The following is a 16,499-nucleotide window of genomic DNA, read 5'->3' on the forward strand; positions in this document are numbered from 1 at the left end:
TCTGCAACATCAAATGGAGTGGAGGTCATTTTCCTCACACATAACCATGCCTGAGATCTGATTGATTTAACTTTTAAGTAAATAATCTGTTTCTTTAAACTATATATCTTTAACTATTCCATGGTTAAATGGGGTTGGGGAAATGATTGTTATTTTTTCTTTTGTTAACTTTAAACATAATTTTTTATTTGAGTTGATGGGATGATTTTCCCTGACATTTGATATTGAAGGACCATTTTATAATGTCTAAGAGCCCTTGCAATCACAGACTGAAGAAGTGTGTGATCTACTCTGGGCTGACCAGTTTGTGTAGGAGATGACCAAGAATGCTAGCTGATCACATGTAGCTTGGGCTTTTTCTTATTATTTAATAATTATGTATTTATTATTTAATTTTAATCTTATAATAATTATAAAATTAAAATTAAATAAAAATAAATAAAAAATTAAAATTAAAATATGATATTCAGAGAATTTTAATAATAGCATCACTCTGCATCATTACATAGATGCCCTCCCAGGAAACTCAGAATTATTCACTTCATATTTTATTACAGAACAACCAAATTCCATTGCCACAATATAGCACAATTTACCTAATTGCTCCCCAATAAGACAGTGCCCAATTAGCTTCCCAATTCAGGCCACTAAGAAAAGAACTATTATTAGCATGCTAGACAGATAGGTGAATTTGCCCTTTCTCTGGGGAATAGTTTCTCAAATTCTGATATATTTTTCTAAGCTAGGTATTGTATAGTTGGAATTTCATACCCCAGGATTACATTCCCCAGAATTCCTTTTGTATTTCCCAGAATTCCTTTCCTCTCTCATCCCCACATTGCATCCTCATGTTTTGTTTATAAGTTGGCCATAACCCTGCCTTTTCTCTCTCCTCTCGGGACTGCGGTCGGGTTAGCTCCCTCTTTAGCTTTTTATTTTCCTTTATTTCAAGTTAATATTAATAAATCTTATTAAATATAATACTTGGAATTACTGTATGTTAATTTTTAAGCTTACACTATGCAGCCTGTGACTTTACTACCAAATGCCCCCATGGCATCCCTGATTTTAGGAAATAGGAGAGCAGCCTAGCATCCAGACTCAGATTCAGGTTTCATCTGTTGTCACAGTTGCTTCCCTCCGACCGAAGCTTTCCTTGGCTCTCCCATGAAGGAAGAAGCTCACTTGCTATTTCTGTCCAAATGGGGCTGGGGTTTCCTCCCACAGAGAGCGTAACAGTATTTGGGAATGTGGGAATCACTGCTAACCAACACATAAGGGCTAATAGCTGGGAAAAAGGAAGACAGGAACGCAGAAGTGTGCACCAGCCAGGCTGGGGACTCCATCCAAGCCATGTAGGCTGTCAAGAGACAATTGATGAAATAAGAGGAGACGAAGGTGCTCACCAGCAGTAATATGGTGTGGGTGGCCTTGGTCTCAGGGGAGCCTCGGACAGAGACACAAGAAGTGTGAATTTGCTCAACTCGCTTGTGGTGCCGGTACAGAAGAAACACCATGTAGCCATTGGCAAGGAGCATGAGTCCCACACATACAGCGTCAGGAAATGAGAGGATGAACGTGTAGAAGGAAGCCCAGAATCCAGAAGGAACTACATGAGAACAATATCCATAATGCTGGATCTTCGTGACGTTTCTGCTGTGCTTTGGATCAACCATTCCTATAGGAATAAAGATGTTGAGGAACACATGGAAAGGCCAACAAAGGAGACTCGAAGGAATGATATACTTTGAAGCTCTGACTTTAAAATCTGCTGAACTTGAGTTGTTTGGGCTGATGATGATGGCCTGAAATCCACTCAGGAGGCAGGTCAGAGTGAGGGAAAGTCCTCGAGCCACTCGATGAAGATAGAGAGTGATTTTACAGCCGGTGATATCCAGGAAATTCTTTATTCCCAAGGCCACCATTGTCTGTGGGACACCCTTTGAGAGTAGCGCCACACAGTTGCCCAAGGCAAGCTGTGTGAAAATAGGGTCTATGGGTCTAAGTCTGTGTCCACTGATAAAGAGGAAGATGAAGATATTAATAAGAAAGGAATTCCCTAGAACTCCAATTCCTGTTTGGGAGAAGAAGACTACACTCAGGATCATGTCTTCAGTATTTGGAGGAGGATTGCCAGGAGAGTTAGACAGACTAAAGGAAAACACAAGTAGATGGTATTTGTGAATACAGCCCCGCAATCCCCCTTGGAAAAACCTACTGAAGATATTTTCTTCAGTTGTTTATAAAGAAATTATTGCCCTCATCCTCACTTGATAAGGTCCCTGAACAATGGATTGGCTTTAGGAATGGGGTTCTTTAAAATTTTCTAGCTTCAGCTATAGCTTATGAAACATTCAAATAAGGATCCCTATGGTTGTACTATGATAATCATTAGATAATAATAGGATGTATGATTTTTAGAGTGCTCTCTGTGACTGTTTAGGGACAGTGGAAAGATATATGGTTAAAATGATCAAACCCAATCCAAGACATGGCATGAGAATAGAGAAGAAGGAAAAGGAAGTTTGCAATAAAATCAGGTTGGAAACTGAGTGGCTCCTGGGCAGAGCTGAAAGAGAGTTCCAAAGGGATTGAAGGACAGGATAAATAGAGAGCTTGAAGTCTGGCAGAGGTTGCTGAGTTTGTGTGGGCATCGGAACTTTGGAGTGACAATTTTCTGGAGGTTAACTGTTGGTCTGGGAAAGGAGCAGTTGCCCAGCCAGTTGAGCCTGTGGACCAGCTTTTCCCAGTTTTTGGACATAGCTTCCCTGTGGTTCCTGTCCTGATCTTTGATATACCAGTTGTTCCTGATAAGAAGTCTATCCTGAAGATAATTTTATCTGTCTATACTCAGCAAAACCCTATAGGCTATTGCCTGTAGGGTCTCTGTGACCCCGCCATCTGGTCATTGGCCCAATTCAGCAACCTGAACTATTTTGCCTGTATCAAAGACTGTTTTGGAGTGGCCTAGTCAGGAGAGCTAGAATAGGGATTTTGAGGTACAACGCAGAGAGGTCAGGGTGTTACTTAGCTTCAAGATCAGAAGGCGGATCCATGCGGATCCCTTAGAGTGGAGGGTGGAGTCTAGAGTTTGTAGTAATGGGGAAAATCCTTTGCCCTCCTTCCTATCCCATTCCTTATTTGTTTTCATCATTAAATCTTTTGTTGCTATATAAAGCAGTCCTATTGCATTCTTGAAAGATCCAGGACTGAGGGCACCATCTTGCTTTCTGAGCCTGAAACAGACAGAGACAACAGACTTTTGATTTTACTGACCTTTTAAAGTGGTCAAACCCACTTCTTTCAGTGGTTTGAGGCCATTTCACTTAAGTAGTATTTTTGTTTTGGGAATCAATGAGTACCAACCAATTAATTACCAAATATTTGCTAAGTGTCTACTAAAGAGTCTGGAACTAAGTCAAGTACTAGACTCACAAAGACATAAAATTGTCTCTCCTTATAGCATGCCAATAAAGGAAGAAGCATGTACATAATTAAGAATACATAGTTGAAATAGGTGCTGCTGGCCAGTGAGGAGTTGGTGAGGTCAGGGAGGTCCCTTAGGCCTGTATTCCCAGTAGGATAGAATGCAATGGGCCTCCATTTTTTTAACAATTCCAGAATTGTTTTATGTATCTATATTTGTTTGTATTTTCTCTCCTGTGGGAATGTGCTAGAATACAGGCTTCTAAATTCTAAGGATTATTTCTATTTCATAAATATTCCTCCTGAAGCAGCTATCAAAAACATTAAAAATACATAATACTCAATAAATGCTCAGTTCTGATGGCCAGTGGACCCTGGCTCGGCCACAGTGCTGCCCGCTAGTTTCCCATACACCAGCATTATACCGATCCATTCCCCGCTTGAAATCATGAGTCGCCGGGGACAAGGAATAGACAAGTGCTACTTTGCATCCGTAGGTATATCCACATGTAACATTTCTCATAGCCTTCTTATCCCAAGAGATAGAAATCCTCCCTTGAATCCCTTTGCAAAATTGCAAACCCCTTGCTCGCAAGCCCTTATTGCTCAGTTTTCTATCTTCTTTTCTTTATAGACACCCCTACTAGATTTCAAAAGCGATATCTTTCTTCTCTTTCATGTTCTTCTCCTAAACTTTCTTTTACTTTCTTAATTCCTCTAGTCTCTATATTTCAGGATAGCCCATCTGCCAAGATGAGCTAAATCAAGTTAAGGGTAACCTACTGACCACAAACCTGTCAGTGAGTTAGGGGGTGTCTACCCCAAACATGGGAGGACTCCTCCTGGAAGAATGGGCAGACGAGAATGGCCTTGAAGGCAACCGAAGCAGGCACTGTAGAGGACTTAGAGCTTGGTCACATGTGAAAGAAGCCAAGGTCATCCACTGCATTCTGGGCCATCACCAGTTGACTTTTATCTTGGCGTTGAACTTCCATGATTTTTGAAGAGAGAATAAGACGAATTATCTTATATAACTCTTTGTCACTTAAATCCAATTTATGCACAAATCAAGAGATCATTCCATTATTTCTTCATCGTTCTTCTTCAAAAACAATGAACAAACAACATTTTAATTGTATCTTAGATTGCCTATAAAACTAATTTTTATTGCACTAAATTTCTCCTTTGGCACCAAATGTTGTTAAATAAAACCAAAGACTTACTAAACTTTTACTTCCTAAATTACATAGTTTATTTCAGCCGAGGCAAATTTGTTATTAATTTACTTATAACAATTACACTCAGTTGAATTATTGCTAATTATTTGCAATTCTCTTATTCTCTAGGAAATAAAAGCACTTCATACTTCTTTCATTCTCCCAGAAGGAGAGAGAGCCTTATACTATATTTTCTTAGTCTTACTCTCTGACAATCCATTTAAGATGGTCTATTTAAATAACAGTGAAAAGTTCTGTTATATCATTCATAGAACTAACAAAAATAATTTTTCCAAATTAAATTTTACTTGCTCTTCTTTCCTTTCTTCTTTACTTACTTTTCACCTTAGAATCTCTCTTTTCACTTTTCAGAATCTAGATATAGTTCCTTTAACAAAATTTTATTTTCCCCCAATTACATCTAAAAAAACTTTGAATATTCATTTTTTCAATTTTGCGTTTAACTATCTTTTTTTAAACCTCTGCCAATTACCTTATTAACAAAAAGAAGCTCTTCAAATTCTGAGAAGTTTTCTTTTTGTCCTCAAGTCAATTGGAGGGGAAGAAAGCATCTGGACAGATGTATCCAATGCTTTTCTTGAAACTCTTTATATTCTCCAACTTTTTACTTTTCCATTCTGGAAGGCAATTTGGAATTATGCCCAAAAGGCTTCAAAAGATTGCCTGCCTAGAAAAAAGTACAAAATTTTGATTACATTGAATTAAAAAGGTTTTGTACAAACAAAACCAATGCAACCAAAATTAGAAGGGAAGCAACAAATTGAGGAAAAAATCTTTATAACAAAAACCTCTGACAAAAGTCTAATTACTCAAATATATAAGGAGCTAAATTAATTGTACGAAAAAATCAAGCCATTCCCCAATTGATAAATGAGCAAGGAACATGAATAGGCAATTTTCAGATAAAGAAATCAAAACTATCAATAAACACATGAAAAAGTGTGCTAAATCTCTCATATTTAGAGAAATGCAAATCAAAACAATTCTTAGGTACCACCTCACACCTAGCAGATTAGCTAACATGAAAGCAAAGGAAAGTAATAAATGTTGGAGGGGATGTGGCAAAATTGGTACATTAATGCATTGCTGGTGGAGTTGTGAATTGATCCAACCATTCTGGATGGCAATTTGGAACTATGCCCAAAGAGCTTTAAAAGACTGTCTGCCCTTTGATCCAGCCATACCACTTCTGGGTTTAGACCCCAAAGATATCATAGGGAAATAGACTTGTACAAACATATTTATAGCCACGCACTTTGTGGTGGCAAAAAAATTGGAAAATGAGGGAATGTCCTTCAATTGGGGAATGGCTGAGTAAATTGTGGTATCTGTTGGTGATGGAATACTATTGTGCTAAAAGGAATAATGAACTGGAGGAATTCCATGTGAACTGGAAAGACCTCCAGAAAGTGATGCAGAGTGAAAGGAGCAGAACCAGGAGAACATTGTACACAGAGAACAATACACTGTGGCACAATCGAATGTAATGGACTTCTGTACTAGCAGTAATGCAATTATCCAGAACAATTCTGAGGAACTTATGAGAAAGAACAATATCCACATTCAGAAGAGGAACTGTGGGAGCAGAAACACAGAAGAAAAACAATTGCTTGATCACTTGGATTGATGGGGATATGATTTGAGATGTAGAATCTAAGTGACCACCCCAGTGCAACTATCAATAATATGGAAATAGATCTTGATCAATGATACATGTAAAACTCAGTGGAATTGTGTGTTGGCTATTTGGAGGGTGTGGGGAAAACTTGGGGGGGGGAAGGGAAAAGACATGAATTGTGGAAGCATGGAAAAATATTCTAAAAAATTTTTAAAAATTAAAAAAAAGATTGCCTTTCCTTTGATCTAGCAATACCACTACTAGTTTTGTACCCCAAAGAGATAAAAAAAATGGGAAAGGTTCTGTTTGTACAAAAATATTCATAGCCAAGCTCTTTGTGGTGGCAAAAAATTGGAAAATGAGGGGATGCCCTTTGATTGGGGAATGGCTGAATAAATTGTGGTATCTGATGGTGATGGAATACTATTGTGTTGTAAGGAATGATGATCTGGAGGATTTCTATATAAACTGGGAGAACCTCCATGAACAGATGCAGAGTGGAATAAGCAGAATCAGGAGAACATTGTACACAGAAAGTGAAACATTGTGGAGCGATCCGATATAATGGATTTTGCTACTAGTAATAATCCAACAAGCCAGGACACTCCTAAGGACTTATGGGAAAGAATGCTAACTACGTTGAAAGAAAGAACTATGGGAAGAGAAACACAAAAGAAAAGCATGTGACTTATCACATTTCTATATGGGTATTTGATTTGGGATTTTGGCTTTAGAAGGTGCCTCTATCACAAAAATATGGTGATAGGTATCAAGTGATAACATTTGTACAACCCAGTGGAATTGGGAGGGAAAAAGGGAGAAAAAGAAAATGAATTGTGTAAACATGGAAAAATATTTTTTTATTATTTATTTACTTATTTTTTAAATCCTTACCTTCCGTCTTGGAATCAATACTGTGTATTGGTTCCAAGGCAGAAGAGTGGTAAAGGTTAGACAATGGGGGTTAAGTGACTTGCCCAGGGTCACATAGCTGGGAAGTGTCTGAGGCCAGATTTGAACCTAGGACCTCCTGTCTCTAGGCTTGGCTCTCCATCCACTGAGCTACCCAGCTGCCCTCTGGGGAAAAATTGTTTTTTTTTTTTTCAAATAAATAAATAAATATTTAAAAACTCTACAAAATACTATTTTAGCATTTTTATCCCATTTTTCATAAAACAGGACTACAGGTTTCATTTTCCTCTTGCACTATTTCTTGGAACTTATTCCAGTACTCTATACATATCCTGCAATAACTTATACCCTTAAGCAAAGATTTCCTCACTCTGTGTAATCTGATGTAAAGATCTCAACCATTAGGGCTCCATCTTATGAAGGCCAACTCATAAGAAGCTTGAGGTTAGGGATCTCCATCTCCACTGGAACTGATATTGGGGCACAGGCTTCTCCTAAGACACCCTAAAATCTCTAAGTGTTCTAGGTCTAAGGGGACTTGAGAAATTCCCCTCTAGGAGCATCCACTCCCTCTTAAGACTTTCCCCTGGACCTTCAATTACCATAGATATGTGCCTCCAGGTTCTATTCTGATAAGCACCAGAAGATACCTAAAGTAATTATCTTTTGAATTCTAGAGATCATCCCCAATACCCCAACCTCAATGAAATTATCTCATTCCTGATTCCCCCCCATTCCCCATTCCCTTCTCCTGTGACCCCTGCCATGAAAGGGATATAAAATCCCGTACCCCATCTCCTGAGGGAGGCGATATCTACTCTTGCTGTCTCCTGGCCATTTGGACCTGACTTCTAAGTCAATAAATTTCTCTTTTTTATTTTTAAGCTAAGCTTTGGAGTTGTGCATTCTTGCAAAGGGTAACTTGACATGAACCTTGGGATTTACCGTAAAGCTCTCCTGCAACAGAATCAACCTATTTGTTATTTTTTCCATGGCTTGTCTTTCTCTGGTGGAGAGGAGGGTTACTATTAAATCAGTTGCATCTCCCCAAATAAGGTTATCACCTCTAAATACGGCTTGGACTTGGCCTATGACTGCTCCCTACTCCTCAACAAATTTAGGAATGTTACTCCTTCATATGGAAAGGTCATAGGGGCTGAAAGACTTATGTTGTCATGGAAATGAATACTGAATTATATCAAATAGTGAAATAATTTTGCAGCTCACCTTCGGATAGGGGGAAGAAGCAATCAGGGAGCAGAAGGAAGCAAAGACATCTGGGGGACATAGTCAGTGTATCTATACAGACACATATGTGCACTTATAGTTAGACTCAAGAAGTGGACTGAGGTGGGAGGCTGAGAAAGATGATTATTGCTGATTAAAAATAAATTATGAAACATTTTATGAATACTTGTGTATTTACATATCTAGATGTATGTGTATGCACACATGTAAATCCACTCAAAAGTAAAATTAAAATCCTAAAGAAAGGCTCCCCATTCCCATATTTGTAATGTCACAAAGTGATGTAGGCGGTGTCCTGATGACCTAATTTGGAACTAAGAAATATGAGAACTCAACAGATTTCGAGATATGATGGGGAGATGCAATTTTATATTTTATAGATTGATTCACATTTAGGATAATTTTGTATGATAAAGTGGTCAGTTGTCTTTCTAAGCAAGGCTTCAGTTTCCTCCTCTGTCAAACATGTATTAGAATAAATACAATCTGAGATCTTTTCCTCTTTTAAATCTATGGTTCTATGAGCCTGTAGCTTTATACAATGAAATAATATAAAGAAGGAATGACAGTGCTACATAACAGTATGGTCTGGCTAAAGAGGAGAAGGGGAAGAGAGAGAGAACATCAGAGGGCTCTGGGCAGAAAGAGAAGGAAGAGCCCTAACATGAATTCAGAGGAAAGAAAGGAAATGCCACATTTTTTCTATATGGTGGGGTAAAATCCTATGGGTTGTTCCAAAATCTTCCACATTCCTGTCTCATCCTGTTCTCTCCCTTTCATCTCCTAGAACAGTGTTGGCAAAGACATGGCATGCCTGCAGAGCCAGCACTTGGGGTGGGGGTGGGGGGGTAGAGGGGGGGGTGCTCCATTCCCCACTTCCCAGCACCTCAGGACATTTTTTTGCATGCCCCACCCTTCTGTCCAGCTGCCCAAAGCAAGCACTTTCTCCCTCAGCTGTCTCCTGAAATCTGGGGGCTCAAAGACAGCCTGGATTTGCCCTCTGGGCACTCAGACTCAGAAGAGGTTCCCCATTAAGGTGAGAATATTCTCTCCCTCCTGATAGATAATTCTTGTGCCTGAGGTTGAGACATAAAACAAAACTCACCTGCTTGGTCTCAGCAGCTAGAATGTCAGGGTTGGCTGTGGCCATCAGTGTGGGGTGGCTAGGGATGTGTAAAGTCAGGGCCCTAGTTATAGGGTCTTGATTTCCTGGGGGATCTGTCCCCCCATCCTTCAGGGAGCCGTTTATCATGTCACTTGCAGAAAATGCGACATTGTCAGTGTCAGCAGAGGGAGCCACGGATGTCCCACAAGGAGAGAACTCCTGCCCCAAATACAATTTAGCATCAGCAATTATCATTGATTAATAAGAACTCTACAATGGAAACATCTTATGGGTAATGAGAAATGCCAACCAAGCCATCAGGAGCAGCTGAACAAGAAAGTTTTTTGCCCCCTTGGGGAGAGAGATGAGAATGTCAGACTGGGACATGCCCAGAAGGGGAGAGAGAGCCATGAATCAGCCTCACAAAGGAACGCCCCTGATGCCCCATCCTGGCCAAGGCATTGGAAACTGGTTCCATAGTGTCTGGAATGCTGTACTTAGAGAAAGGAAAATCTGAGTCCAGATTCTGTCTCAGACACTAACTGCTTGTGTAACCCTGGACAAGCACTTAACCTCTGCCAGCCTCAGTTTCCTCATTTGCCAAATGAGGACAGAAGAGCACCTTCTTCACCATATAGTTGTGAAGATCAAATGATGTGTTCCTCTGATTCAAAGCCCCTTTGAATAAGAATCTCCTCCATTGTGGAAATTCATTACTCAGGCTACTCAAGGAAATGTTAGTCTTGGCAGATAAAAAGTCGGAGGCCTCTTCTTCCCATTCTTGTCCTTACCCAAGGAGATTTAAAAGTTAACATTTTAAAAGCACATATTGAACATGTTGAGAACTTTGAGACCTGAACCAAAAGCTCAGAGGGATCATCATATGCCATACCTAATACATGCATACTATTCTAATAGGAATGATGGGACAGGCTTTACACCAGACTCCAGCAAGATAGTGAAGTAGAAAAAGCCTTGGATACAAATGAATTCTACCAAACACAGAAAGAGTAATTATTCTAAAAGTAAATAAAGTATTTGAAAAAATAGCCAAAGGAGTCTTGCCCAATTCTTTTTATAAAACAAATATGATATTGATACCTATACTGTGATAATGAAATTAAATATGTCCTGCCCTTCCTTAATCTAATAACCAAAGGTGAGAACATCCCCACTTAATTCACACGTTGGGAGGTCTGTGACCCACGTGTGCTAGAGTGAGTGATGAATCAAAATTTACTAACTGCCTCATGGGCAGTCCTAAGAAAAGCATCTGTTGTGATTGGACATGTAAACTAAGAGGAAGGCACAGGAAGTGATGCAAAAGAATTCCTTATAAAAGAGAGTGACAACTTCCAGTTAGTACAGTTCAGTGAGTTCAGCTCTCTTTGACCTGGAACTGAATCTGTAGGAGCACTGGTTGGGACCTTGGACTGGCTCTTTGACCTGGAACTGGACCTGGAGAAGCTCTACCTAGGACCTTGGACTTGGTGAGACTGTTCTTAAATCTTTTCCTTAGAACTACATGTGGCAAGTGAAGAAAGCTGACTACCTTAGTCTCCCTGGAGGTATTAGCCTTCCAGAGGTTCCCTTGATTGGGAGGAGCCCTCGTGGCTAAACCCCTTGTTAATTGACTTTAGGTTCTCTGGCTGGGACCTCTGGAGCCCTGCCAGAGTAAAGCCAGGGATTGAGTACAAAGTCTAGTTCTCTAAGCTAGATCACTTACTCTGCCCTCTTCTCATCTCTCTACTTCCACTCACTTATATTTTATAAATAAATTACTAAAATCATTTTAGAATTGATATTTATTAAATTCCTTGGTGACCACTTATTTAAATACTAATATATCCAACCCCAGACCCCTTTTTCCCTTTTACAATACCAAGAAGAGCAAAAACAGAGAAACACAATTATAGACCAGTTTCCTTAATGGACATGGATGTAAAAATCCTAAGTAAAATACTAGCTATGAATTTATAACACAAGATCACAAAGATTATACATTGGGACCAAAAAGGATTTACACCAGGATTGCAGGGATGGCTTAATATAAGGAAAACTATCAACAGAATTGATCATATCAAAACAAAAGTAACAAAAATCATGATTATATCTACAGGTATAGAAAAGGCCTTTGACAAAATACAACACTCCTTCCAGAACGCATAAGTATAAATGGATTTTTTTCTTAAAATGATAAAAAGCATCTACCTACAACCATCAACAAATATTCCTTGTAATGGAGATAAACTAGAGGCCTTTCCAATATGATTAGGAATAAAACAAGGATGCCCATTATCACCAATGTGAATTAATATAATATTAGAAATGCTAGCAATAGCAACAAGAGAAGAAAAAAATTGAAGGAACCAGAATAGGTAAAGAGGTAATAAAACAATCTCTTTTTTCAGACAATATGATGGCATATATGAAAAATCTTAGAGATTCAGCTAAGAAGTTAGTTGAAACTATCAATAATTTTAGCAAAGTAGCAGAATATAAAATAAACCCACATAAACCATCAATATATACCACTAAAAAAATCCTGCAAGAAGAGAGAGAAAGAGATGCCTCATTTAAAATAACCACAGATGGAATAAAATGCTCAGGAGTATACCTGCCAAAACAAACTGTGAAAGGAAATTCTTGGTTCTCTTTATCTATTCTGAGTTTACACTTGTAAAAAGGGATCCTTAATTCTCTTTATCTAGTTGGAGTTAACATTTTGGTTATTGTGAAGACAGAATTAATTCTCCTTTGTCTACCTTTTGATTGAATCAACAAAAGCTTGAACTAGGTGGAGGAGCTCAAAAATCACTTAGAGAATTCACACCCTTAGAAATTCAATCAGCCAAGAATCTGTGAACCCTTTTGATGAGAATTTACCCCTCCAGAAGGTTTGCTCAACTGTAAAATGGGGATTCCTACCTGCTTTCAATGTCAAAGCATAGCAATTGTCTTGTAATTGAATGAATGTAAGATATGAAGTGAAACACAAAATGCAGAAGGCAAAAGAGTGTATTAACCAGGGTAAGGACTTTATAAAAGACATACTTGTTGGCAAGATGTCATTGAACTGAGTAAAAGTTAATGTGTTCAAGCAGTTGTTTTTTTTTTCCTGTATTTCCACTCCTGTAGTTCTTCCTCTGAATGTGGGTAGCATCTTTTTCATAAATCTCTCAGAATTGTCCTAGGTCATTGCATTGCTGCTAGTAGAGAAGTTCATTACATTCGATTTTACCACAGTGTATCAGTCTCTGTGTACAATGTTCTCCTGGTTCTGCTCCTTTCACTCTGCATCACTTCCTGGAGGTCATTCCAGTTCACATGGAATTCCTCCAGTTCATTATTCCTTTTAGCACAATAGTATTCCATCACCAACAGATACCACGATTTGTTCAGCCATTCCCCAATTGAAGGGCACTCCCTCGTTTTCCAGTTTTTTGCCACCACAAAAAGCGCAGCTATAAATATTTTTGTATAAGTCTTTTTATCTATGATCTCAGTCTTTTAGAGCTCTTTGGGCATAGTTCCAAATTGCCATCCAGAATGGCTGGATCAGTTCACAGCTCCACCAGCAATGCATTAATGTCCCAATTTTGCCACATCCCCTCCAACATTCATTACTCTCCCCTGCTATCATTTTAGCCAAGCTGCTAGGTATGAAGTGGTACCTCAGAGTTGTTTTGATTTGCATTTCTCTAATTATTAGATTTAGAACACTTTTTCATGTGCTTATTGATAGTTTTGATTTCCTTATCTGAAAATTGCCTATTCATGTCCCTTGCCCATTTATCAATTGGTGAATGGCTTGATTTTTTTATGCAATTGATTTAGCTCCTTGTATATTTGAGTAATTAGACCTCTGTAAGAGGTTTTTGTTATAATTTTTTTTCCCAGTTTGTTGTTTCCCTTCTGATTTTGGTTGCATTGTTTTGCCATCATAATTTAAAAGTCCATCTTAAAAGATTATTCATCTTTCTTTTAGTTAGCAACTCATAAATTCTTACAGATGGAGGAAAAGGAGTTATTTCACATATAAACACCAATATATTCTGGAAAGGGTACAATTGTTTAAATACAGGGTTTTTTAAAATTTAATTTAATTTAATTTAATTCCTATTTAATTATGGGAATTAAGAAAACTTTATTGCCTTGTCTAAACCAGCTTTACATGTTTGGGAAACTGGACCACCTTTACCCATTGCTTAGATACCCTTAGCTAAGAATCTAGGTCAGTGGTGGTGAACCTTTTAAAGACAGAGTGACAGGCCCTGCTCCCACCCCCAGACTGAGTGCCACGTCACCTCCCCCCCAGTAGCTCCCCAGGTCCCCCCATTACCCCAGACAGGGGAAGGAGGAAGCACTCCCATTCGGCTTCTGGGAAGGGGGTGGGGCAGGTGATGAGAGGCTCATGTAAAGAGGTGGAGGACAGTGTCCCAAGAGCTCCGCTCCCTTCCAGCTCTGTTCCCTACAAACTATGTGCCATGCTGTAAGCCATACTCCCCCCAAACCTAGCTCCTCTCCAACTCTACCTCCTGAATCAGCTTCACCACTGACTCAACAGGCTACTATCTGTGCTGCACCCTCACACAGCATGTGATTCCCCTCGCCCCCAACAACATCTTACCCCAGACAGGGAGGAAGTATTCCCATTGGGCTGCTGGGCAAAAAGTGAGGAATGTCCCCAAGTGCTTGGAGAGGGGGAAGGGAACAGCACTGTCCAGAGTCCCTAGGAGAGTAAAAAATGTAAGGGGGAATTAGAACAATATTCCTAATGAGGGTCAACATCAAGATTCCAAAAAATATATATCAGCAAAGATGTTAGAGCAACATGCAAAAAAGATTATTAATTATAAATATTTATGCTTTATAATAAGATGTCAAGGTTGATCCAGTATTAGAAGAAAAATATTAAACTAGAATAATAAGAATAATAATTAACAGATGAGGCTTTTTGATATCAAATCCAACAGCTTCTTTTTTGGGAAAATGCTGGAAAATGTGCAAAAATTAATCCTTTCTTTTTTTATGGTAAATAGTATCAATATAAAACCAAGAGCCAAGATTATGTGTAATAAGGATAAACTAAAATCCTTTCCAATGTGTAAAGGGAACCCGTTCCTCCCAGGGTGGTGAATTTTCTTCTTGTCTGATCCATCCCATTAGCGTGGCTGGAATGCTCCAAATAGAAGTCACAGATTAATGACCACTCAGTCTTCTCCAAAACAAGAATTATGCACAACAGTTGAACCAGTGTCCACAAGCAATGGTACTCATTCAGAGAACTAAAACAAAGAGAGTCAGGAAGAGAGTGCTAATGTGTGAGAGTGTTCTGCCAGGCCTAAAGAAAAGGGGATTACTACCCAGAGAAGGCCAGTTTTGTCCCCCAATAGATCAATTGGGGCATATACTAAAGCCAGGGAAGTGTTTATTCCCAAGAATGGGAGCAGTTTGAAATAGCTGTGAAGCTTTGCCCTTAGAGATATGCCATCAAAGCAGGAAGGAGTAAAAAAGTGAGCAAAAGGAAGATATAAAGAAAAAAATACTGAAATTGCTAAAGATCTTGGGAAGAAGAAAACTTAGTTAAAAACCTTGAGTACAATAGATAAACTAACAGTTTATTATTTAATATTGATAAGCCTCCTTAATCCAGACCATCTGATTAAGTACAAACATTTCTGAATAAATATCATGAGATAAATAAAATTAATAGTAACATCTAAATAGTGCTTACTACGTCCCAGCTACTGTGCTAAGGACTTACAATTTTTGTCTCATTTGGTCCTCATAATAATGAACCTGGGAGTTGGTGCTATTATCATTCCTATTTTATAGATGAAAAAACTGAAGCAAGCAGGAGTGAATTGATTTGCTCAGAACCACACAGCTAGTAAGTTTCCGAGGCAGGATTTGAACTCAGTTCTTCCTGACTCTAGGTCTGTGCACTATTCACTATGCCATGTAGGGTCAACACCTGATGAAGCAGAGTCCTCTATGAACTTAATAAGAATCAATGACAAGTCAAAAATTTAACTGTGCTATACCTATCCAAGAGAACTGGGAATTTGAGGGGAAGGGGAGAATCATTTACCTTCTTCACATTTTTTCTTTTAAAATTCTTGTTTTAGGGGGCAGCTTGATGGCTCAGTGGATTGAGAATCAGGCCCAGAGATGGGAAGTCCTGGGTTCAAATATGACCTCAAACACTTCCTAGCTGTGTGACCCTGGGCAAGTCATTTGACTCCCATTGCCCAGCCTTTACCACTCTTCTGTCTTTAAACCAATACACAGTATTCTAAGATGGAAGGTAAGGGTTTAAAAAAAATAATAATAAAATTCTTGTTTTAGGGGGCAGCTGGGTGGCTCAGTGGATTGAGAGCGAGGCCTACAGATGGGAGGTCCTCAGTTTAAATCTGGCCTCAGATACTTCCTAGCTGTGTGACCCTGGGCAAGTCACTTAACCCCCATTGCCTAGCCCTTACCACCCTTCTGCCTTGGAGCCAATGTACAGTATTGACTCCAAGATGGAAGTTAGGGTTTAAAAAATTATTGTTTTATTTTATTTTAATTTTCATTTTAATCACTGGTGATGTCATTTGATTCCTGAATACATTGTATTTAAGTGAGGCAGAGTTGCATAAAGTCGTTAGCCTCACTTTCTCTTTCAAGGTCATCGAAGTCCCATGGCAAGAAAAAAGTCAAGACCACTGGTGTTGGCCCTGGATACAGTTGATGACCTTGGCCTTTTTAATGTCTAACCAAGCTCTAATTGCTCCACAATACTCACTTTATATGTCTTCACGGTGTGATAATGAGATTAAATCTACCTTGCCCATTCTTAAATCTAATCACCAAAAGTGTAAACAACTCCTCTTAACTTTCTAGTGGGGAGGTCAAGAATGGGTGATGAATCAGAATTGACTGACTGCCCCCAGGTAGTCCTAAGAAA

General features: G+C 38.9%; 1 protein-coding gene across 1 annotated transcript; it reads right to left on the bottom strand.

Annotated features, from left to right (window-relative positions):
- Window positions 1–1,181: 1,181 nt before the first annotated feature.
- On the bottom strand, window positions 1,182–2,111 carry LOC123239521 (vomeronasal type-1 receptor 1-like). The gene has a single exon (XM_044666799.1). The coding sequence runs from the start codon at window positions 2,106–2,108 to the stop codon at window positions 1,182–1,184; it is 927 nt and encodes a 308-aa protein (XP_044522734.1). The 5' UTR covers window positions 2,109–2,111.
- Window positions 2,112–16,499: the final 14,388 nt, after the last annotated feature.

Source organism: Gracilinanus agilis, chromosome 3 (assembly GCF_016433145.1).
Source record: "Gracilinanus agilis isolate LMUSP501 chromosome 3, AgileGrace, whole genome shotgun sequence".
Lineage (NCBI taxonomy): Eukaryota > Metazoa > Chordata > Mammalia > Didelphimorphia > Didelphidae > Gracilinanus > Gracilinanus agilis.

What these genes read in the sequence shown, in the direction of transcription:
- LOC123239521 (XM_044666799.1), bottom strand. Translation starts at nt 2,108, where the DNA reads ATGATCCTGAGTGTAGTCTTCTTCTCCCAAACAGGAATTGGAGTTCTA.